This window comes from Oryctolagus cuniculus, chromosome 5 (genome assembly GCF_964237555.1).
Source record: "Oryctolagus cuniculus chromosome 5, mOryCun1.1, whole genome shotgun sequence".
NCBI lineage: Eukaryota > Metazoa > Chordata > Mammalia > Lagomorpha > Leporidae > Oryctolagus > Oryctolagus cuniculus.
Window position 1 is genome coordinate 118,131,227 of NC_091436.1, and position 25,651 is coordinate 118,156,877.

General features: G+C 39.9%; 1 protein-coding gene across 6 annotated transcripts in view; it reads left to right on the plus strand.

Annotated features, from left to right (window-relative positions):
* Positions 1–25,651, plus strand: part of PKHD1 (PKHD1 ciliary IPT domain containing fibrocystin/polyductin) — a 579,994-nt gene that overhangs the window by 241,202 nt on the left and 313,141 nt on the right. For 5 of the 6 annotated variants that reach the window (XM_070074011.1, XM_051855614.2, XM_051855613.2 and 2 more), the window contains 6 exons: positions 11,184–11,394; positions 12,094–12,251; positions 14,469–14,660; positions 19,531–19,656; positions 21,716–21,772; positions 22,051–22,181. In XM_070074011.1, the coding sequence (XP_069930112.1) occupies positions 11,184–11,394; positions 12,094–12,251; positions 14,469–14,660; positions 19,531–19,656; positions 21,716–21,772; positions 22,051–22,181 (875 nt within the window). The remainder of the gene's footprint in view (positions 1–11,183; positions 11,395–12,093; positions 12,252–14,468; positions 14,661–19,530; positions 19,657–21,715; positions 21,773–22,050; positions 22,182–25,651) is intronic. The other variant, XM_051855618.2, reaches the window with a different exon arrangement.

The following is a 25,651-nucleotide window of genomic DNA, read 5'->3' on the forward strand; positions in this document are numbered from 1 at the left end:
CTGTTCTTTTATTTTCCCTCCAGTATTTTTATAGAGTTACATGAGCTCTGTGATGACATATCTGCAAACATTTGCTTTTATGGTTTCTGCCTTTAATTCCATGTTTAGAAACTTTTTTTTTTTACACAGACTATCTAAATATTTACTTGTTTCTTAGTATGTTTATTCTTTCTCTTTTTCTCCTCTTCACATTTGTGTCTTTAACTAGGATCAGCAAACTCTGGCCGCTGGACCAAATATGGCCCACTGCTTGTTTTTGTAAACACAATTCTATTGAAGCACAGCCATGCTCAATTGTTTAGGCATTATTTTTGGCTGCTTTGCACTACAGTGACAGAATGGAGCAGTATGACAGAGTCCACATGGCCTGCAAACCCAAAACCCTTTATTGTCTAGTTTATTACAGAAAAAAAGAGTGCTGACTTCTACTTTAATCAATCTAGAATTTATTTTGAAATAGTTTAGGAGTCAGTTATCCAATTTTTAAAAAATGGCTATTTTTTCAACACTGTTTATTCAACCACGCAATTGTGGTAGGTTGAAAAATTACCTTCAAATGTGTTCACTTCCTGATACTTGGCACCTGTGAGTGTTGCCTTATTTGGCAAAAGGGACTTTGCATATGTTATTAAATTAAAGATCTAGAAACAGGAAATTATCTTGGATCATCCAGGTGAGTCTGGTGGAGTTACAGTGGTCTTTGTCAAAGCAATGCAGAAGCAGTCTGAGAAAATGGCCATGCAAGCGAAGCGGAGGCAGGATGGATGGGCTCTGAAGGTGAAAGAAGGGGCCACAGTCCAAGGCAGCCACAAGAAGCTGAAGAAGGCAAAGGAATGGATACACCTCCCAGAGTCTCTAGAAGAAATCAGCCCTGCCAACACTTTAATTTATATCAGCAAAATAAATTTGAGCCTTCTGTGTGGGGAGCAACTGGGAGCAACTCGGACTAGACTAAGTTACTGGAATTAAGACTTATTCTATGTATCCGCTCTCCCACAATATGGCGCTGGGAGAGGAGGAGACAGCTTCTGCATAGCTGCCTCCAGTTCAACCAACAAGCTGCGGGACCTGCCCCTGATTGGAGGAGAGCAGCGTACTCGGCGTGTGGGTAGCAGAGTTGGGATTGGTGGAAGAGGACTATAAAGGAGGAGAGAGACAACATGCACCAGGAACATCTATCTGAAGGAACACCTATGCAGCCCCCGAGAGAGCCGGCCGGCGGTGTGCCGCTCCCCTGCGGAAGTGGGGAATGTGGCAGGGGGAACCGCCCTTCCACGGAGGTGGAAGGGTCGGTAGCCAACCCGGGAAGAACCAGCAGCAAACCCAGGGAGGGCCGAGCAGACAAAAGAACAGCGCAGGGTCCTGTGTCGTTCCTCCATGAAGAGGGGGAGCGACATTCTGATCTTCAGAACTACAAGATAACACATTTTTATTGTTTTAAAATATAACTGTTATGGTCTTTTGTTGCAATAGAAATTGGAAATGAATACAGCAACATTTTTCTAGAAATGTCAGATGTTACCTTTTTCATACACTAAATTCTTATTTGATTAAGATACAGATTAAGGTATAGGCATTTCGTGTAGCAGTTAATATGCTGCTTGGATTACCCACATCTCATATCAGAATGCCTGGGTTCAAGTTCTGGCTCTGTTCCTGAGTCCATCTTCTTGCTAATATTATCCCTGGGAGGCAGCAAGAACTTGAGTCCCTGCCACTCATGTGGCAGACATAGATTGAGTTCCTGGCTCCTGGTTTCTGTCTGGCCCAGTGCCAGTTATTAATGGGCATTTAAATAGTAAAGAATTAAGTTTGATAATGTTCATAATTACATTTTTATATGAGAATAAAATATTTGTGATATATTAAATAAGGAAAAGTAAAGAATCCATGTTTAACATATATGTCTTTTAGATAAGGTACTGTGATGTCATCATGTTGTCAAATAATATATGACTATAATACTACTAAAAGATGTTCACAGCATATTAAGTAAAGGAAAATGGTACATATAGAAATAGAGTTTTCTTGGGGCTGGCGCCATAGTGCAGTAGGTTAATCCAGTACTGGCATCCCATATGAGCACTGGTTCTAGTCCCGGCTGCTCTTCTTCCAATCCAGCTCTCAGCTGTGGCCTGGGAAAGCAGTAGAAGATGGCCCAAATGCTTGGGCCCCTGCACCCACATGGGTGCATGGGAGACCGTGAAGAAGCACCTGGCTCCTGGCTTCAGATCAGTGTAGCTCTGGCCATTGTGGACATTTGGGGAGTGAACCAATGGAAGGAAGACCTCTCTCTCTGTCTCTCCCTCTCACTGTCTGTAACTCTACCTCTCAAATAAATAAATTTTAAAAAAACTTTAAAAAAAGAATTATAGTTTTCTTATGTAAATATGAACAACATATGAACAAAAGAAAGGGACAATTTGAAATATATTAATCTGTTACATTTAGATTGTTGGAAGTTTTATATACTTTTTTGGCTTCTTTATATTTTTCCTTTAAACATTGTATATAAGTTCCTTTTCTAAAAATAAATTGTTATTAAAATTTAGCCCTTTTTATCTTTACTGTCACTTTGACCCCAAAGCATAACCCTTAGCAATGATTATCGAAACAATTATCTCTTTGAGAATGTACCTGGAATTCTCTGTACTTTCTGGATAATGAACAGCAAGCTAAGCACTGACCATGTGGATTTTCTACCTCCATCTGAAGGACAGTCTTGCTGAAGAACCTGAAATCCTCACAGGAGCTTGGAACAGATCCCAGATGTTCTCGCTTATCTTACCATGCGCTATTTCCTGGATTTTTGAGTTTTATTCTTTGATTACTTTCAGTCACTTACTTTGAATCAAAGGAACAACAGTGACGCTCCAATTGGGTAGAAACAAAGCTTTGCTTTTCTTAGCTACTTCTAGAAAATGCTGTCAATCAAAACGTGGCTTATTGCGCCATCCAAATACCTTGGTTAACCTTGGTCTCAGCACATGTGCCCAAAGAATAGTGGACTCTGTCTCCACACTGGAACAAATGTGCTTTCTTTTCCCTTGCAGTGTAGAACTATTTGCTTATCAAGTGTGAATGCAGCCAGCAGCTCTGTGTGCAGAGGATTGCTCTGGCACACCTTTCCCCAGCTGCAGGCTCACAGTCCTTATGCAATCAGGACTCCCAGTGATGAACCCAAAGAGATGCAGGAAGCTCACATAGGGATTCATGCAGGATCCCCTGCCAGGTTTTGTCTTCACTCAAGGAATGAACCACAGCAGCTGGTTCTTATGGGCGGAGGGAAATGAAAGATTCCTGTTTTCCATTTCTGCCCATTTTGTCTTCTGGTTCATGTCAGTCTCTTCTTGAAGAGCCAACCCCGGGGTCAATCACCTCTTCTGGGAAGCATCGCTAGAAGCAATGTTCTGTGTCTGTGTACCAACAGACCCTGGGGTCCTTTTCTCTTAAAACTTAGCCTTGGGATAGGTGTTGTGGGCACAGTTACAATGCTAGCATACCATATTGGAGCACAAGTTCAAGTCCCAGCTGCTCTGCTTCAGATTCAACTCCTTTTTAGTGAAACTGGGAAGACTGAGGAAGATGGCCCAAGTACTTAGGTGCCTCCACATGGGAGACCTGGATGGAAGTCTTTGTGCCCACCTGGCTTTGACTTGGCCCAGCCCCTACCAGTGTAACCCTTTGGGTAGTGAACAAGCAGATGGAATATACCTTTCCCTCCTTCCCTCCTCTCCCCCCGCATTTCAAATAAATAACTATATAAATCTTTACCAAAAAAGGGGAGGGGTGGCCAGAGTCATGGTGTAGCATGTTAAGCCTACAGCTGTGATTCTGGCATTCCATCCCATATGAGTGCATTTCTGATCTAACTCTCTGCTACTGCACCTGGGGAAGCGGCAGAGGATGCTCAAGTACTTGAGCCACGGCCATCCAGGTAAAAGACCTGGATGGGGTTCCAGGCTTCTGGATTTGGCCTGGCCCAGCCTCGGCTGTTATGGCCATTTGTAGAGTGAGCCAGCAGGTAGAAGATCTTGCTCTGTCTCTGTCACTGTAACCCCACCTTTCAAATAAATCATAAAAAAGCAGAAAGAACTTACCATGATGCACTTACGATTTTTGTCTGCCTGTTTCTTTCTTAACATTTAAAATTTATTACTATAAAGAGGACAGATTTCATGTATTTTGTAGATATGAGTCTAAGAATATGACACTACTTTCCTTCCTTCATCTCTCCCTCTTCCTTCCTTTTTTCCTTCCCTTTTAATTTTTTGTGGTATTCTACTTTCAATTTACCTTATAATCATGGGCTTACTGCTCCTCTAAATAAAGAGTTCTACAAGTAAAAAGTAGAAAGATCACTTCTCTGCAGGAATATAGACAAGGGTTATAAACAATAATCAAATCAGAAAATATAAATTTCGCTCATATATATTAAGTATTTCTTCCTTTTCTTTGCATTCTGCTTGTTCTTGTACTGGCCAAGGGCACTGAAGGAAATGAATTCTCGTTATGTTTATCTCGGTGCTTGCTTGACAAATGTTCATCTATGCATAAGAAAAGACAGCATTCATTGTTTTGCTGTGCATAAGGTCAAGCTACATCTAGAAATAAGCAGGAAAAAATTTCCATATATTTGAGAATAATATTTCTAACTCTTTTGTGAGTTCCTTTATAGTTATGATGTGAACATATTTTAAAACATATGTGTATGTGTATGTATATGTTTATGTGTATATGTATGTCTATGTCTATGTCTATGTCGATGTCTATGTATATAGTGGCACTGTGACATGCTGAGCTAAATCACTGGCTACAAAGCCAGCATCTGCTAGGGCACTTTTTTGAGTCCCTGCTGCTCCACTTTCAAACCAGCTCTCTGCTGATGCATCTGGGAGGCTAGTGGAAGTGCTTGGGCCCCTGCCCTTATGTGGGAGATCCAGATGGAGTTGCAGTCTTCTGACTTTGGCCTGGTCCAGCCTGGCTGTAACAGCCTTTTGAAGAGTGAACCAGCGGATACAGGATGTGTCTCTTTGTCTCTCCCTGTTTTTCTCTGTAGATCTGCATTTAAAATAGATAAATCTTTTAAATAACTGTATGTATTTCCTAATTGACAAATAGTAATTGCACATATTTATGGGGGTACAGTGTGACATTTCAATACATGTATTCAATGTGTAGTGATCAGATCAGGGTAATTGGCATATCTATCACCTCAGACAGATATCATTCCTAGTGTTGGAGACATTCAAATTTCACTTTAATGAAGTGATTCTTCCTCTCTCTCTCTCTCTCTTCGCCCTTCCTCTCTGCCACCTTAAATGCTTTGGAAAGCTCTTGGCCGTTATTCACTTGGAACAAAGATTTGAGTGCTACAAAATAAAGAATCAGGGGACAACTAGTGATTTTAAAGTGTGTTAACCCACAAAGATTATTTTCTTTCTCTCCATGCCCATTTGGTGAGAATGGTTCTCTGGAACTGTGTAATTATGGATGAATGGCACTGAAATGCTCAAGTAATAATTTGTAGGAATACAATTATGAGTAGAAGTCATTAGTGGGAGTAAATGAATAGTTTGTTGGTTAACAGGTCAACATGGAAAGCCCAATGTGGTTAAACATTGTATTAAATTACAAGTTAATATCCTGGCCCCTTTTCATTTGAGCATATTTATAAATTGTTGAGCTTTTAAACTGTATTTTATATGTTTTTTTGATTGTGGCACAGAAAGGAAGGAGCCACCCATTCTGAGTTTCAAGAGTTCCATATAGAGAAATGACTCATATTTGAGATGTGGACAATGCTTTCTTCATCAGAGAAGCCAATCCACCTTGTGTGGCATTTAAATTATAATTATGAAGTAATGAATATAATTTTTGAGGATCAAAGCTAATTTTATACAGTTAACTTACAGTTATTTCCAGGGGCTGGGATTCCATGACTTGCCTCTGTCCCTAGTTTCAGAAAATCCAGTTTCAAGAACTTGTTGCTGATATCTCATTTCTATGTGATCCCCTCCTTGAAGCATTTGAAATCCCTATTTGTGCAGTCTATTAAAATAAATCCCAAAAGTAAGCAAAAATCTCAAACAGTTCTCACTTTAGAATAAAATTATTTAGCATCAATTGGAGTTTCGCTAACTCCTCAACAGATGTTTATGTTTTATGTTTTTTTTCTTGTTTTTTTTTATAGATATTAGTCACTTGGAGATATATATATATATATATATATATATATATATGTTTTTAACTGATTGTCCAGAAGAAAATATTTTAAATAGTTGATTTAAATGACTATGAATTGAATGCTAATCATGAGTCTAGGACTGTGTTAGTAATTGAGACATATGTTCCTATAAAGGAAACACAAGATAATGGCCCTGTGTTCATGGTATTAGCTATTAAGATAGAGAGATAAGAAATATATGCTGCAAAATTCAGAGAATGATTTAGTACTGAAATATATAGTACTGTCTATAGGTTGTATAATCATCTAAGTCTCCCAAAGTCTCTGGATAGTTCAGTGGTGATAACGTGATTTTTGCTGCCTGTATCTCCTTGATATAACCAAAACTCCAACCCTTTTCAACATTGGCTTCTGCTTGCTATAGACGCTCCTACAACATAATTCATGTGAGTTCATCAACCATTTGGTCTCACATAGTAACTACAAGGCATCTTTCAGGTTCCTTTCCTCTGGCTTTGGCTTCCTTCGTTGCTGTTCTCTACTCAGGAAGGCAGTAGGTACTGCCTCATTTCTGCCACTGCTGCTGGCTCCTGCCACAAGAATACTGAACACATGGGTCCCAGGGTGCCAGTTTCCATTATTCCCAGGTTGTGAGCCCCAAAGGTGTGGGAGCCTCCACACTAGTCAAGGTCTTCCTGATCACCTGGACTTCAGGATTTGGGGGTACTTATTTCTCCCTGTCTCATTCATGATTATGTTTATCAACATATTTGTGGGACTATGTTATATGCCAGAACCGTGAGGACTGTTGGTGCTTGATGGTGACGAAGGAAAGCTATGGGCTTCCCTGTCATGTTTGGTAGAGGAGAAAATGGGATTATAGTGAGAGGGGTCAAATGGCAGTTGGATTAAGTAGTAGGAAGGAGAGGGACATGGTACCACAGTTTGTCTTCTCCAGACCCCTGTTGGAGTTTAAGCCCCATTGTGAGCTCTTTGGAGGGTAAAAATTTAATCTGACTATTGTGTCTAGAATTGGGGTGTTTGTGAAGTATTTAGGGTTAGATAAAGTCTTCAGGTTGGAGCCCTTATGACTAAAAACTGGTAACTATAAGAAGAGAGAGAGAACAGAGGAAATACACTTGCATGCATGCTTCCTGTTTTTCACCATATGGTGCCCTGAGCTGCCTCAGGTTTGGGGTAGCAAGAAGGATGTCATCAGATGTGGGCCCTCAGCCTTGGACCAGAATTGCCAGACAAAATGAAACTCTTTTCCTTGTAACTACCCCAGTCTGTGGTATTGTGTTACTAGAAATAGAAAATGAACTAAGGCGCAATGTGACATGGCAGGTTGTAATACAGGATTTGACTAGTCAGTAAGGGTTGGCAGCATTTCCTGAAATCAGGTTGAATATGGTTGAGCATCATCCTAAAGAATGTGGCAGAGTGAGTTGATGAGGGAATCCCAGACAGAGGAGCATGAGGTGCAAAAGCTTCCTGGAGAGTTCCTTTGGGATCTTCCTTCAGATTTAGTCATGGGTCCATGTGGTAGGAAAGCTATGGCAGAGGCAGAACCCAAGTCAACTCTGTAATCCTCTCTCCCCATTTGTTCCTTTTCGCAAGCTGCTTCCCCCACGCAAAGCAACTCAGTGGTCCACCAACCACCCAGATTTGCTTGGGCCTGCCTCTACCCCAGATGTACACAGAGATTTTGCTCAAGTTAGGATTCCACACCTTGGCAAGGTCTGCAGGAGGAGATCTAAGTGCTTTCTGAAATTCATGGAAGAGCTGGGGTTTCTGCTATGCTTTGGAAGGAAAGTTGAGAGGAATAGGGAGCTCACATAAGTAGAAGGGACAAAATTGGTAGAGGGTAGAGGTGGCAATGATCCCATTAAATGAGAAAAAAATAGGAATCTGGAATTCCTGGAGTAGAGGGTTTATTATGAAGTTAGAAACCATGCTTTGGGATATGAAACTGGGGCTTTGTTACTGTGTATTATAGTAGGCTAATGAACAAAGAAAGAATGTAATTAAAAAACTTAGCAAAAACTTTTTCAAATAATGTAATGAGTAGTTAGAAGAATAAAAACTGCAGAGTGTCCTAACACAGGGAATTTTTATAATTATTTTGATATTTTCAGTTTTGGATAATGATAGCTCATCCAAATGTGATTATTTCCTATGTATCTAGAAACATAAGAATTGGTCGGCACCATGGCTCCATGGCCTAATCTTCACCTGCAGCACTGGCACCCCAAGTTCCAGACCCAGTCGGGGCGCTGGATTCTGTCCCGGTTGCTCTTCTTCCAGACCAGCTCTCTGCTGTGGCCTGGGAATGCAGTGGAGGATGGCCCAAGTCCTTGGGCCTTGCACCCATATGGGAGACCAGGGTAAGCACCTGGCTCCTGGCTTCAGATCAGCGCACAGCAGCCATTGTGGGGTGAACCAACGGAAAAGGAAGACCTTTCTCTCTGTCTCTCTCTCTCACTGTCCACTCTGCCTGTCAAAAAAAATAATAATAAAATAAAAAAATAGAAACATAAGAATGGTACTCAGGAAGCATCAGGTTTGATGTTTTATGCAAATACATGTGAATGTTATTTTTTCCGTAACATAGTTATGGGATTTCACTGTTTTCTAGCAGCTCTGTGAACATTTGAAAAGGTATAAGTTAGTGTTAATGGTTAAAAATGCACTTCCAAGATCCTATGTGATTTTTTTCATTAATTCTGATTCGACAGTTTTTATAAGAATGATTAGTTAAGAAATATCTTTGTTGTCTCTACTTTTTTTTTTTTTTTTTTTTTTTTTTGACAGGCAGAGTTAGACAGTGAGAGAGAGAGACAGAGAGAAAGGTCTTCCTTTTTCCCCACAATGGCCACTATGGCCAGCACGCTACGCCAATCCGAAGCCAGGAGCCAGGTGCTTCCTCCCGGTCTCCCATGCGGGTGAAGGGCCCAAGCACTTGGGTCATCCTCCACTGCACTCCCGGGCCATAGCAGAGAGCTGGACTGGAAGAGGAGCAACTGGGACAGGATCCAGTGCCCCAACCAGGACTAGAACCTGAGGTGCCGGCGCCGCAGGTGGAGGATTAGCCTAGTGAGCCGCGGCGCCAGCCAGTTGTCTCTACTTTTGATTCTGCCACGTGCAGCTTTTGTGTTCTTAGGCACATAAGGAGTTGATTGTTGCATATTCACTGTTGTGAACCACTGATCACAGAGTTGATAGCATTTTTGTCTTTGGTAAGCATTTTTCTCTGTGAAAGAGATTTTTCAAGAACAAATCAGAGTAATTCATATATATATGCATATATAATAAAGAAATTTTATTTCATTTTACTGTTCCCAAAGGTTAAGATATATGAACAAGGAATAAAATTAAAATTATTTTTTGAGATGATTTATGTCTTAATTTTCACCTGCCCTATAATTAGAAATTTTGAACTCTGTAAATTTTTTTAAGATAAAATTATTGCCCGAGTAAACTTCAGAAATTACATCATTAACCCAGTGACCTTTCTAAACCTAAAACAACATTATTGGTACAAAGTGCCTGCACACACACAGACAAATAAATAAAGAAGAAAGTTTAAAATAATTTGAAAATGATTTATCGTTGGCTGCCTCTGTAGTTAAAGATTCAAGTATTATTACTTTACTTTAGTGCAACAAGGGAGGACAGTAACTTGCTGTGGGCTAAAGGTAAATTATGATCTATTGCAAAGGAGGAAGGAAGTGTACTGAAGAAAGAGGAGTTGGGAGTAAGCCATGTGTTTTCTGAAGGATTGCATTGAAGAATGCCTTGAAAAAAATCTTTGCCTTGACCCTTGCTGGAAAAGGCCAGAGTAAACTGAGACAGATAACTTTCTTGAATCTGAGACAGTTAAGGACTAATGTACTGTGATGGATCTAGTCAGATGGATATGCCAGAATGTAATACAAACTAAGATATCTAGAGTCACAGATTCCCCCTTCTTTGACTTTACTTAACAATTCTATCCTGGATGCATCCAGATTTAAAGTCTGAAGTACTCACATGCACAGAGACTTAGGATAACTGTTGTGAAGTAATTTTGTTTTTCCACTCGACTTACATAGTTTGGGAAATGGGTAGAAGTCTTCATATTGAAAATTAGTTATAGGTTCTTACATCAATGAGTCTAAGAACTATACTTATTTGGAATAAAAGAGTGGTAAAATTTCATTCTTAAAATAGAGTGTGATTCAGGGAAGGCAGAGAAAAGACTAACATATTTGGAAGGTTTATTGTGTGGCAATATCCAAGTTAGATGTTTCATAGATTCCTCAGTTAATTCTCTTAAAATCCTTTGGTGGAAGATCCTGTTCCTTCTGTTTTTAACTGAGGAAACTGAAGTCCACCCATAAGTGTGTTACCCAAAGGGCATGGCAGAATGTGGCAAAACTGTGGTTCAAGTGTAAGTTTAGTCTTATTACAATTTCTGTGTTTTTCAATACCTTGCAGTGCTCTCAGACTGCTTATATTACTACTTTTAAAATATTTGGGTCACCCCCCAAAATTTGAAAAAATTGATGCTTACTGATCCTGAAACTTTCTTTTCCAGGTTTTTCTTTCATATGATTCTTCACCTGAATAACATCATATTGTTAATAACTATTCAATTTTCTAATCAAGAGAAAGTCACCTGGCTTTACAGTAAAGATGCCAGTTAGGGTGCCCACATCTCATATTGCAATGCCTTGGTTCAGCACCAGTTCTGGCTCCTGATTCCAGCTTGCTGCTAATACTGGTCCTTGCATTCAGTGGTGATGGCTCAAGTAGTTGTGTTCCTGCCACCCATGTGCACTGAGTGTTTTTGGCCATAGCTGGGCCCATTGAATGCATGTGGAGGAGTGAACAATCAGATTGGAGTGCTTGCACTTACACACACACACACACACACACACACACTCCGTCTTCTCTCTCAAATAAATATATAAAGAAAAATAAATTTAAACAAATTTTCCTTGGGCTGTTTTAGGTTTGCTGCCAGAAGTACTTGTTACTCATCTTCGAGCAGCTGCTCAAGCCCAAGACACAGTGTTGGCCCTGGAAGATGCTGTGGACTGGCACCCTGGGGATGAAGTTGTCATCATCAGCGGGGCAGGTGTTGAAGGTGCCAAACCAATGGAAGAAATTGTTGTTGTGGAAACTGTGCACAATACAGACCTTCATCTTAGGTCACCCTTGAGGTACTGAATATTGGTGTTGGGACGTTTGTCTTTTGAAATGTTTTTATTTGAGAAATTTATTTACATGAAAGGCTGAGTTACAGAAAGAGAGAGAGAGGGAGAGACAGTGAGAAGGAGAGAGAGAAACAGAGAGGTCTTCCATGTGCTGATTTTCTCTCTAAATGGCTGTAATAGCCTGTGCTGGACCAGGCAAAAGCCAGGATCCAGGAACTTCTTCTGGATCTCCAACAGGGGTGCCTTCACAAGTACATTAACAGGGAATTGGATCAAATGTCCAGCAGCCAGACTTGAACTGGTGCTCATATGGGTGTCAGCACTGCAGGCTGTGGCTTAACTTTTGAGCTACAATGCCAGTCCCAAGATATTTGTCTTTCAGTGATGCCTTTTTACATTAAATAGTTCTAGATATTTTGACAAGAACATTATAAAGTATAAAACACTTCCAAGATTTAAACTTCTTAAATACCTTTCTTTTGTAGACTCTAGAACTTCTGTTTCATAGCAAGTGTTCAGTGTAACACAACAAATATTCTAATATCCATGTGCCTCTGCCCATCATTCACTCTTCTGGGTTGGAGTCTCTAAAGAATCAGACCCTCAAAGGGAAAGGGGCACACATTTAGGGGCTTACTATTCCTAATAAGATTTACAATGATGTCTTTAGATTATCTTCTGCTTTTACTTTTTTTTTTTTCCTAGATATTCTCACAGCTTCCCAGAGAATTGGGAGGCTGGGGGATACCACGTCCTAAAGGCCACCGTGGCTCTGCTTAGTAGGAACATTATCATACAGGGCAATCTCACTACTGAGAGGAAGAGGCTTCTTGCTTCATGCCAGGAGATCAATGCTTCAGAAGGTAGGAAAGTATTTTTTTTTTTTTTTTGGAAAATCCAGTGTGTGCAAAAGCATATTTGCACTGTCAAATGATATGTGGCATTGCTTTGGTTGACCACTTCTGAGATAGAGTAAGTCTTTAATCTTTGAATGTCCATAATATGGTGTAGCTTTCAGGATGCACTTGATAAATTGTCATCTAACACTTTATGATCCTTCTTCCCATGCAGTCTGATAACCTGGTGAGACGGATAAAAGGAAAATAACTCAAATTAATTATTTCTTTGAGAAAAAAAATCCTTGTGAAGAATTAAATCAGGAGAGTCAATTAGCATTTCTATGTTATATATTATTATGAAGTTGATTCTAGGCTCTTTCTAAGATTCAAAGAAAACCATAATTCCAGAATCGTTGGCTCAGGCAGCACATTCTTATTGACTAGATTTGGAGCCCCTACCCCCACCCCACACACCCTTGCACCTTTGGGTTGTTTTCTAAGGGAACTACTACATATTTTAGGTAAGTGGTGGAAAAAGTCAATTTATCTTCTACTAGAATAACAGGCACTGAATCACACTGATGTGCCTATTAAACATCTATTTCAGGGATGGTTAGTTTAGTAGGTTATGTTTTGGTTTCCCAGGCTGTAGATTATGAGGCTTTCATATGTGGTGAAGACATCATTTGTCAACTTTGGTCTAGGATGGTGTGGATGTCAAGGATGACTTCCAGGCATGAGCTGTGGATGGATGATGAGGCTGTTCACTGAGATGGGAAGAGGAGCAGGTTGTGGAGTGGGAGAGTAGCAATCATGAGTTTAATTTTGTACATGTGGAAACTTGGATGCCAGACTAGCAACAGAGTAGAGATGTCAAGAAATAGCAAGATTGGAATGAAGATTTGAATCATGTGTGCATATCAGTTCATGCTGGCATAAAGGTTTGATGTCGTGGTTGGGGAGTTATTAGTACGGGAGATGAACTCTGACCTTATCCCCCCTCCTCCCATGTCATCAAATCACAAATGTGTCCTTCTGAAGAAGAAAGCTTTGACAGTAGTGAATTAGAATCCACTGACTGACAACTTTAACAATTCTGCCAAATTGAGATTTGCTTTCTATTTTGCTCTCTTGATAATTCTCAATTCAGTTGTTCTCAGATTACATTTTGGAATAACTTTGCATTTAATCACTCCCAGTGAGGCCACACTTTTATGTTTGAGTCTAGAAGTGTTATAAAGTTTTTAATTCCTAATGGAAAAGCACTGATTTCATCATCCCAAATCTTAAACAAGTCTACAGTATTCTCACATTAAGTCATTCTTTTGTGGGTGGTAGAACTATCGAACAGCGTGGCTAAATCCAGTGTGATGAGACCTGGCTACTGAAACAATATGGTTACTGGCACAAATAATCAGTTTAAATCATCTAAAAATAAAGCATCTCTTCATCTCTCTTTTACACTGTATATCCATTCATTCTCTTGATATTAGCAAATGAAGGGACTCTGAAATTTACTGGAGAATGGTACATTGTTTTTTATTACTGGTCCCTGTTTGATTCATTAATGTGGGCAATAAGGAGTTGATTTGGGATACTCTTTCATGAGGTTGGTTCACATCAGGAAATGCCAGTTGTGAGTAGAGAATGTTCTAAATCCTGAGGTCACAGCCCTTTGTAGCAGCAGTAGCTGTAGGTTCATGTAGTTTGCTTTCCTCACTAGCAGTGCAGCTGGGTAAGGAGGTGTTGTTAGTTCAGGAGTTCTGGAGCCCTTTGCCATTTGTATAGTTACATTATTACTAAGTCCCCAATCATAAACAACACAATACAAGGGAAACCCCACTGGACAGCTTAACACTAAAATAGGCTGTTATTATACCCAGTGGATCATATCTTTTCCCTACATTTATCAACCACGAGAAGGCCATTTTACCTCATACTGTCTCAAGGGAATCTCTTCAATTGAAGTAAGCAACCATTTTTGGTTGGATTTGTGGATTTTAGTTTGCCATTTTTGTGACAGTAATTAAGGTGATTGGTTTGGGAGTTTCTGGAAGAGTAGAGAGGAAGCTACATCATGTCTTACAAAAGATAATCAAAGAAAAGGGAATTAAGATTATTAAGAAAAACAAACAGTAATTGTCCTTTTGTACTGACCGTGCCTTTCATATGGGAGATTTGTCCCATATGGAAGCATGTTCTACAAGCTTTAGGTCTTCTAAACTTCATTCTGTATTGCAGGTAATCTGCAGAACTGTTTATATTCCAAGAGTGAGAAGATATTGGGATCCAGGGATCTGGGGGCCAAAGTAATCATTCAGTCCTTCAAAGAGGAGCCCAGCTGTGTCCAGTTGAAGGGAGTGCAGTTTCGAGATATGGGGCAAACTTTCCGTAGGCATCTGAGCTCTCTCACTGTGGTGGGAGCCGTGAAAGGTAAGGGGTCCATACCTATGCCTTTTTTTTAACTTTTATTTAATGAATATAAATTTCCAAAGTACAGTTAATGGATTACAATGGCTTCCCCCCACCCCATAACTTCCCTCCCACCCGCAACCCTCCCCTTTCCCCCCCTCCCCCCTTCCATTCATTTTCCTTTCTTCTATCATGTTAAAACACTGCTTGAAGAGGGTCATAAGTGACACTGAGATTTGAGGGATTCAGAGATTGTTGGTTGTTTATATTCTAGGTCAGTTATTCTTAATCTTCCATAAGCTGGAACAAATCACTTGGGAGCATATTAAAATTCAAAGTTATAGACATTCTTCTGACAGATTCTGCTCCAAGGTGGGCCTACCAATCTGAATTTTGATAATACAAACCTTATAATTCTGGAGCAAGTAGTCCAAGGAGTTCACTTCAAGAACCATGACTATACATGTGGAGTGAAACACACAACCCTTAGTTTTGAATCCTGCCTCTATATAGCATTTATTAGCTCTATGACTACAGGCAAATTGATATTGAATAGTTCAAACAATCAGACCATTAGTATGGTAGTGCAGGCCCAGCAGAAAGCACTTTTACATGCAGTTGCCTTTACTCAGAAGAATCTTTTTTCAAAAAATTATTTATGTTATTTTTATTTGGAAAGCAGAGAGGTGGAGATCTTTCATTCACAGGTTCACTTCTCCAATGCCTTCAACAGTTATGGCTGGGCCAGGTTGAAGTCAGGAGCCCAGATCTTCCCCTGGGTCTTCCACATGGGTACAGGGACTCAATTACTTGATCTATTACCTGAGTGAGCATTAGCAAGATTTCTGGATTGGAGGCTGAGGAGCTAGGATTTGGAACAGGCTCCCTGATATGGGATACTGATATCCCAATTCACAACTTAACCACTGCACCAAGCCCCCACTTCACTCAGAGAAATCATCTGCCTGGAAGATGGAGATAACTGAGCTTTTTCTGGGAACATGGAGGAGGCAGATCTACAGATCTTAGCCAGAGATGAAGACACAAGAAAGGAGCGGGAAACATCACATCCATGTGAGATTAACTAGTGAAAAACAAGATCAGGACCATAAAAAAAAAAAAAAAAAGAACATGGCCAGATGCACCAATGAAAGTTATGAAACCAAAACTGGAGAGACAGGGGCATCCAGCTAAATACCGAACGTCAAAAGCTGATATGCAGAGTCATGGACTTGGGGGGCAGATAATAAATAAGGAGAACTGCAGCTCTATGTCTGAGTGATTCTCGCCATGCCTCAACATCTCCGGCATCCACACATGCAAGCTTTGCCTTCATGGAATGCAGACTCATCCTGCGAAGTCCACACTGTCGGGGAGAGTGGGGCGAGGTGTTCTTCCACAAGAAGCATGGGAGACAGGCTTTGGTGAACATGTCCGTCTTTATTCACAGCCGCGTGTGCTTTTAAAGGGCAGGCAGAAGGGACCTAACTAACTCAGGGGAATACTAACTCTATAGGACAGAACCGACACTGGCACCAACATGCCTCGCCAATGAGCTTGAAGGTCATGTAGCTAGGGTAACTTTCCAGGTGTAACTGGGCCACACCTGGGAGCAGTTTACCTGATTGGTAGAAGGCAGGGGTGGGGAAATGTGCCTGGGGGTCATGCTGCCTGCCAGCAGCCAGGCTAACTACATGGGCATTTTTCTCATTTCAAATGATCTTCATGCCAAAGATGTTTGTTTATTCTAATTTTCCAGGATTGTACGTATGTATGTGTTTTTGTATGATAGTCATTTAGGGAGATGGTTTCTAACAGCCCCTTCCCTAGTACATGGGTTGATTTGTGCCTTTCTCTCTGGTTCTGCAGTCTGCTGTTCTTTATTATGCTGCAGAATATTTGCTATGGCAACTGGCTCCAGTAAAAGAAAGGGAAGCAGTCACATGCGAGTTATCAATAGAACATAAACAAAACCCTCTCTTGCTCAAAATTCAACAAATCTGCTTCCAAGACCTCTGCTTCAACTAAAGAAGTTGTGCTTTTACCTATTCATTCTTATTAGGTTTGTTTAGAAAAGGGTTCACTGCTTACAAAAATATCATCATTAATACATTGTCCTCTGTAAATACCTGTGAAATGCAGATGTACTGCACAGAGGGGTAACACACTACCCCAGAAGTTAGAGTCTTCTGGGTATTCTACCAAGAATCTTTTTGTTTAATGCCCTGAAGACCCTCAATACCTGAGTGGCCAGTTGCTCCAGAGGCTAGAGTAGAAGGCTTAGAAGACATTGGAACCTTTGCATAACATTAGCAGAAAACTGGAATCAAGGACCAGAACCAGGAATTAAACCTCCCATATGAGTGCTGAGACCCAAGGATTTAGGCCATCCTCCACTGCTTTCCCATGTGTATTAGCAGGGAGCTGGATTGGAAATGGAGCAGCTGGGATAGAATCAGAGCCTATATGGGATGCTGGCATTGAAGGTAGCTACTCAACTGGTTATGCCACAGCACTGGTACATTAATCTTTATTTCTCTTCTATAATGTACAATTATTAAAACATATCCAGTCATATGTTACTTAACAATGGGAATACATTCTGAGAAAGGTGTTGGTAGGCAATTTTGTGTTTATAAAAATGTAGAATGTATAAGGGTACTTCAAAAAATTGTGGGAAAATGGAATTAGAAGGTAAATTGATTTTGGCTTGAAACATTTTTTGAAATCCATGGATAGTTTTTATTATAATATGCATTTTCTAAGAATTCTTTGAAGATTTCTCATAAGCATAGATTTCAAAAATTTTTATAACAAGATAAATTTATCGTTTGATTCCAGTTTTCAAAGATTATTTTGAACTCCTTATATAAACAGAGTATAGATCACTCAACGTGGCCTCTTGATGCAATCAAAAAACTGGTAAATATGAGGCCGAGGCTGATGCTATGTAATGCAGTATGCTGTTTTGCAATAAACTCCTTTTTTTCTTTCAAAATATAAGTAGAAGTATATTGTAAAATAATGATTAAAAGGATAGTAAAGGGGCCACTGCCCGCTGTGCCAGCATCCCATGTGGACACTGGTTGGAGTCCTGGCTGCTTCATTTCTGATCTATCTCTCTGCTGTGGCCTCGGAAAGCAGTAGAAGGTGGCCCAAGACCTTGGATCCCTGTACCCACATGGGTGACCTAGAAGAAACTCCTGGCTCCTGGCTTCAGATTGGTGCAGCTCCGGCCACTGTGAGTGGAATGAACCAGCAGATGGAAGATCTCTCTGTCTCTTTGTCTCTCCTTCTCTATCTGTGTAATTTGATTTTCAAATAAATAAATAAATCTTTTAAAAAATAGAAGTATAGTAAATATATAAACTGGTAACTTGGTTATTTATTATCATTACCAGTTTTATGTGGTGTATGTAATTTAAAATTCTTTTATTTATATGAAAGGCAGAGAGAGAAGAGATCAACCTTTCATCTGCTGATTCATTCCCCTAAATACCTGCAACAGCCAGGGCTAGGAGAGGCGGAAGCCAAGAGCCTGAATGCCATCTGGGTCTCCATAGTAGCAGGGATAAGCCATCACTCAGCCTCCCAGTGTGTGTATCAGCCGGAAGCTGAAATGGAGAGCAGAGCCAGGATTCAAACCCAGGCACTTGGACATGGGATGGGAATATCCTTAGCATGCCTAACTGGTATGCCAAACAGCCACCGCATATACATAGTTGGCATGTGTTGTGAGTAACATGTTAACTGTTGCACCATCACTAGATGATAGAGATTTTCCAGTTTCTTTATAATCTTGTGGGACTACTATCACACATGTATTGGCTGAAACATTACATGGTGTTTGACTGAAGTTGATACTCAGTAAATAGTTATCCACTGACTGATCCAGACCACAGAACTTGATTTGGGGACCACAGAATATGCCTGTGGGTCCAGTGTAATAATTTCTCTAAATGGCAACTTCTTTTACCAACATGAGGAATGGTTCTCACTTAGCTTCATGAACCTACATTTAATTATGAGAATCTGGGCTGGTGCTGTGGTGCAGCGGGTTAACGCCCTGGCCTGAAGCGCTGACATCCCATACGGCATCCCTGACTGCTCCACTTCCAATCCAGCTCTCTGCTATGGCTTGGGAAAGCAGTAGAAGATGGCCCAAGTCCTTGGGCCCCTGCACCCACGTGGTAGACCCGGAGGAAGCTCCTGGCTCCTGGCTTCAGTTCGGCACAGTTCCGGCCATTGCGGCCAATTGGGGAGTGAACTAGTGGATGGAAGACCTCTCTCTCTCTCTTTCTCTCTCTCTCTCTCCCTCCCTCCCTCTCCTCTCTCTGTGTAACTCTGACTTTCAAATAAATAAATAAATCTTAAAAAAAAAAAAAAAAAAAAAACATGAGAATCATTATCCCCAGGGCAGGGCAGGCTTTGGCTTTTTTTTTTTTTTTTAAACATTTATAATTAGAATCTCTGGCCATATTAGCCCAAGTATATTTCTTGGTACATTGTAAATATTGATTCACAAGTCAAGAAACAATGATCATATCTCCTCATACCTAATACACTCTTCCCATTGTCTAACCCACCATCCACCATGTGGTGATGGCAAAGATGGTGGCCAGTTGGAAATCTTGACAGTCATATGTTCCTTTACAGTTGGACCATGCTTTCTCTTTCTCAGATGATTTTTTCTTCTAATAGTCAATCCTTGAAATTCAACGTGTTCATTTTTAGCCTTAGTTTCATGCTTTCTTCATTTGATTGCTGCCTCCAACTCCTATGTCTTCCACTTCATTGTTATGAAGGAGAATATGTGTAGCTAGAATGTAGATATGCTCAACAGACTCTGAGGAGCCTTTGAGATCTGTTTCCCTTCCTCTTTCCTACTCAGATTCCTATATACAAGGCTGCACAGTGTGGCGCTCCTTCAGCAGAGGTCTCAGCCTGGATAGCACCTGGGGCCTGAAGGTGGACAATAATGTGTTCTACAACATTCTAGGCCATGCACTGCTGGTGGGTAAGTGGAACAAGCTTATTTAATTTCTGCATTTTGGAGTAGACACAGTTTTCACAAGAATTCTCCCCAAAGTTTGGCTTTCCAATTTATAAAAACATTGGCCTTCTGACCTTTCGAAATAAGTCATAGTTAAAAGTTCTAAAGTTAAATCTAGTCATCACTGACTGGCTCACTGACCTTTACTCACAGGAAACTGGCCTTTTAAAGGTTCAGCTCAGGTTAATAAATATATAATGGGAGGCTCTTAAATTTACTGCCAGCAATTTTCACAATAATTGAAGTCACATAAATATCTTCACAGATTGTCAAACTTGGATGCTGGCCAATCTCGAATTCTGTTTTTAGCTGCTCTTGTGACTTGCTTGAAAAGTCCATTCTTTCAGGATCTTCCAGTTGGTCACCTATGTCTGCTTTCATTAACGCACAAAACCTGTAACTATCTTTAAAATCTCAAATTGTGTCACATGACTCCTCTCTTTAAAATCCTTTAACTGTTTCTTATTGCTTAGAATACATTCCAAAACTTTTAACCTGGCTTAAAAGATTCTTTCAATGATTTTGCTTTCTTAACTTCTGTAAATCTGTCTTGCAATTTTTTTTTCGTGTCCACTAGTGGCAATACTGATTTCTTTTTAATTCTTTCAAAAGTGCACTCTTTCCCCTGCCTTAGGGCCTTTGCACACGCCCTTTCCCCTCTGTTTATGCTGTTCCCTCTTCTTCTACAAGATGCTGTTTCTCAGATCCCCAAGACAAGTCCTACTTTTTAAAATCTTTAAGCACCAGTCAGCACTTCTTGATTTGAAAGTACATGTCACATTTGTGATCATCGGATTAATGTGCTTTTACCACCAGATTTCATGAGGACATTGCTTCCTTAGCACTTTATATATCAATAGGTGCATTGTTGATATATTTATTGAAATGAATGCATGAGTGAGTTAGCAAAGGGTTTCCAGTCCTATCATAACAAAAAAAGCCAATCAGATATTTTCACTGAAAATAAGAATATAACTGTATGTGTTAAATAGGGTAATAAAAATAAATTTACTCTGTGATATCAGTGAGAAAATACATATTTCATTTAGGAAAACTTGTTGAGATAAAAGCTGTTAAAGCTCTAATCCAGAGAGGATAACTGTTGAGTGAGGAAATGGGGATCTTGTATACTTGTTTCAATACGCATGTCTTACATGCAAAGGACAATTGAGGGGATCAGGCACAGAAAATTCATTTGATTAGTGAAAGACAGCCATAGGCAAGCCAAGCTAACAGGTGTAGGACTGACTTTCTTATTACTGTTGTCTCTGCAAGAGAAAAGATGGACCCCAAGCAAAAATTTGAAAGTTGTCCTAAAATATTTATTATCTTAGTAGAAAACAATTACATGACATAGGTATTAACCAGTCAAGGAAGAAAACCTGTGGAGAGAATTTAGCCATTAGTGCTTAAATCTTGTGAATTATTGGTATTGACATCTGATGTATTGCAAATGAAGGGATTAAAATATTTGTTTACTAATACATTATAAAGTACTCAATTTCCATGTAACAGGTTTTCAAACCTAGATCTATGAAATGATGTGGGAAGTCCAGATATCTAAAAACCTAGTAATGAAGAGGTTTGTGGGGTTTCTCCCTAATGATACTACTTAAATAACAAGTCTTTGTAGCATGGGTCATGCTTGCCATTTTATTCCAGCCACAGTGACTTTGCTGTGGTGATCTAGCCTGCTCCTCTCAGATATTCTGGATCTTTCTAGGGGCATGCACGGAGGTGATGGCCAATTTGAACAACCTGGGATGGGACAGACACAAGATATGTGATTCTTAACTGTGGAATAATCATTGTTCTTCTTTACATTTAAAATGAACTTCTGATCTGTGATACTGTAGAGTAAAAAGCCCATGTGATCCTTTTGTCATAGCCTAGTTCATCAATTAAAAACACAAAAAGCAAAAACAAGACAATTTGTACCCAAAGAAGAAAATAGTACTGCAGTGTCCCTTGTGGTCCTGAGTGACTTCAAATGGGCTGAGGTAACATCGTCTTTTTTTCTCAGGGACATACATAAACATAAGACCTATATCTTGGGAGGCTATTCCTGGAAGAAAATATGGTAAATATGTAAATTAATTTTAAATCTATTAAAATCCATTTAAAATTGTCATACATTTTATACACAAGCCTAATGGCAAAATGTTAAATGTGTTAAATTTTTGAGCATACTAAATGTTTCCTAAATACATATATATATATGCATATACTTATATATGAAATATATTTTTGTATTATATAAACTCTGATGTGAATTAGTAGAATCAAGAGTGTTAAGTTGTGTAAATTTTAATGATGTTTATGAATCCACTAGGCTTGATTTCTCTCTTTTTAAATTAGACTGGTCAGAAAAGGGAAATATGATCAGAAACAATGTGATCATCCGTGTTTCTGGTGCCGAGGGACTCTCCAGTTCTGAAATGATGACACCATCTGGCTTCTATGTCTGCAGTCCCACCAATGTTATAGAGGTAAGACCTTCAGCTTCACCAGGAAAGTCAGACCTGAAAGGGCATAGCATTCACTCCAGAAGCTCAGGGTTACTACACACAGTACTCATGAAGAAAACAACTTATGACTTTGTGTTAAGTGCTTTAAGATAAATGTAATCATTTCTCTCAGGGTTTCTGTAAATATTCTTTGTAGAAATAGCTATACAGAGAAAAACAAAGTAGACATTGATCATTTCTGGTCATTTACATCAATGCGAATTTAAGCAGCTTCTTGAGTTATCCACTGTGGGTGCTGATTTTTGTCTCTCTTGATTCTGATACCATGCACTTATTAAACCTGCACTGTCTCACTACATTAATGTTGTCATATTGCTACTGCTCTTTAAGAATGCTCAAAACTGAGTACTGGATATATGAGATCATGCCAGATTCCAAGAGGATGAAGTACACTTTAATGGCCTTGATTTTGTGCCTCACCTTTAATTTTATCTCTGTAACTTTCTGTGTAAACATTTTAAGAAGTTTGTTTTCTTAGGCGCAGTTTAATCATAAATATGTGAATGAGAAATCTCATCAGAGTAATACAAGGCCATATAGTTTCCCCTTTTCCAATTATTTTATTCCATGGATCTGCCATAAAAGGGATTTAGTGCCCATGCCCTCTAGGACACTCCCTGTGAATCCATTGTGCTGTGACAATTGTGCCATGTTTCTAAGGAACTCAGAGGATGAGCGTCTTTGTCACCGATCATCTGTTTTTAATTACCATCAACTGAATAACCTCTAATAAAAGTTGTGGTTATCTCTTCAGCCCTTTTAAGACTCTTAATTATGTTTGTTCCAAGCACAGCACTTACACACCATTTTAGGTGCCTAATGGGGGTAGCTAATACACCAGAGAGGAAAGGAGGCAGAACTGCATGAATTGCAGGAAACCAAACTCTCAGCCAACAAAAACTGGAGCTGCATTTCACTTCTTGGTCAGCACAGGGCTTGTCATACAGCTATGTCAGCAATTTTGGGGGTCTAAGGAGCTATCTTTTTATGTACTTTCTTGAATAGCACAATGTTGATATGAAATGTCCAGAGGGAAGTAAACCCCCAGGGTTTGACAAGTTCATCTTGCCATGTGAGGCTAGAACATCTTTGCCTCACTGGGTAGATAGTGCATTATCTCCTGGACAAGAGTCCTGGCCACTAACAGAAAAGAGAGTTCAGCTGGCCATAAGGGTAGAGGACCAGAGGGAGCATTCTGAAAAGCTTGAGGGTAGGCATGTGTCACAGCAGGTAAGTTGCTGCATGTGACACCTGCATCCCATGTCAGGGTGCCTGGTTCAAGTCTCAGCCACTTAGCTTCTGATCCAATTTCCTGGTAATGTGCATTCTAGAAGGTAACAGAAGATAGTGCAATTACGTGGATCTCTGCCACCCACACAGCAGATCCAGATAGACTTCAGGATCCTGGCTTCAGTCTGGTCCAACCCTGGTTGTTACAAGCATTTGGGGGGTAAACCAGTGGATAGAATTCCTCCCCACTCCCTCCTTCCATCCCTCCCTGTCTCTGTCCCCCTCTCCTTCCCTCTTTGTCTCCCTCCCTTCCACGTCCTTTCTTCTCCCTGCCTTTCAAATAAAAACATGAAAAGACACCCGAGCCTTTGCAGACTGACATGTGGAATGATGCCCAGGCAGTTTTAGAAAACTGTAGCCAAACTGTTTTCCCCCCTCAAATACTCTCCATCTCCACTCACTTACTTTCTCTCTCTTACATTTGCCTTACAAAGCTGAAAAAAACAAACAATGCATGTGTTTTGAGAATGAGATTTAGGTTAATTAATCGAGTAATCTACAGATTCATTAGGTATATCCCTGATATATTTATCTTTGACAACGTTCAAGTTCTGAAGTTCTGTTTTTGTTAGCTCATGAACTTTTAGACCCTACCATAAGGTTCAAAATAGTCATTGCTCAATTGAAATATATTGAATATTATAAATGAATGTAGATATAATCATACAACCAAAGAACAGGGTGAAGGAGAAGAAGAAAGTATAGATTTCACGATTCCAAAATCATTCGATGACTGAAAAACAAGAAGTTTAAATCAGTGACAGCACTTAGTCCCGGTAGACTAATCTGTCAGTGTCAAAAAGTTCAATCTAATTTTTCAGCCATGCTACTGGATTTCTGCTCCATTGTGACCTTTGTCTGAAATGTGCCTTCACTAAAGACATAGATGATAGCTCGACTTACATGGGAAAAGAGTTTCTTTTGATCCATGGGGCAAATGAAGGTCATTTTAGTCATTGGGCCAGTGGTAAGTTAATGGTTATTGAGTGTGTCCTATGTGCATAATACAGAGTATTTTGAAGAAAGTAGTTTAGAAACATCCCTTTATTCCAAAGGGATAATAAGAAAGTGACAGTAACAATAATATGTATATACATATGTGGTGTGTGTGAGAATGTGTAATATATGAAACATAAAGTAAACCCCCTACCCTCCTTTATCCTAGAGTTGTTCTAGAGTTAGGACAGAAAGATTCTTTTACTCCAAGGAACTCTTTCACAGGTGGGGGGTTTTATATCCTGCTAAGTGGATGTTCAGGCTTGCACTGAAACTTGTCCCATAAGATAATGCACTCAAGGTTTTGTTTTTTGTCAATATTACTGTAATTTAGATTTTTCTTTGTTGCTATTTTAAACTTTAAATATTGAAATAGTTTCAGATCAATAAGAAGTTATAGAAATTTATGAGTTTCAGTATTAGTTTCCGTGTATGACAACCTACTCATCCTATTCGTGGAACAATATCAAAAGCAGGGCTTTGACATTGCTGTGATACTATTAACCAAACAAAATCTTCATTTAGATTTGAAGAAGACAGCCTAATCTTCGAGGCTGGGCAACCAATCCTGAAAGCCTAAAACCTCTCCGTTTCCACAATCATGAGTCTGACCTGTCAACCCTGACCTGGCAAGGGAGCACTGGAAGAGAGCCCTGAGTCTGTGCAGGGATTTGTGGGTTTTGTTTTATTCCTAAATTGCCCTGATCCAGAGCTTAGGACCAAACTCCCAGCAACAATGTAAGGAATTCACCTTTGTTTCCAGTCAGTCACCTTTGTAGTTCAGTCACCTGCAATCCTGCATGGTACAAAGGAATCTTGGGTACAGTATCCCTTATTCATTTTCATAGTCACAAGTAGTCTGCCTCTCTGGGCTGCAGCTGAGCTAAGTCCAGAAACAAATCCTGAGCTTTAAGCCTTCTTGCCTGCAAGGACTCTGGTGTGGTGTCCTGCTGGAGTCTCCAGTGGCTTTGTGGTATCCCTCTGTATAGTCCTTAGGGCTCTGCCATGCTTTCCAACAACAGAGATTCCTGGTGGTTCGTCTTGGTATCACCTGTATCCTTCTTCAACAGCTCAAGCATCTGAGTCTCCAAGTATTCCTGCAGGGGATCCTTATCTACTCTCCAGAGGCTCTGTCTCTCCAGAAG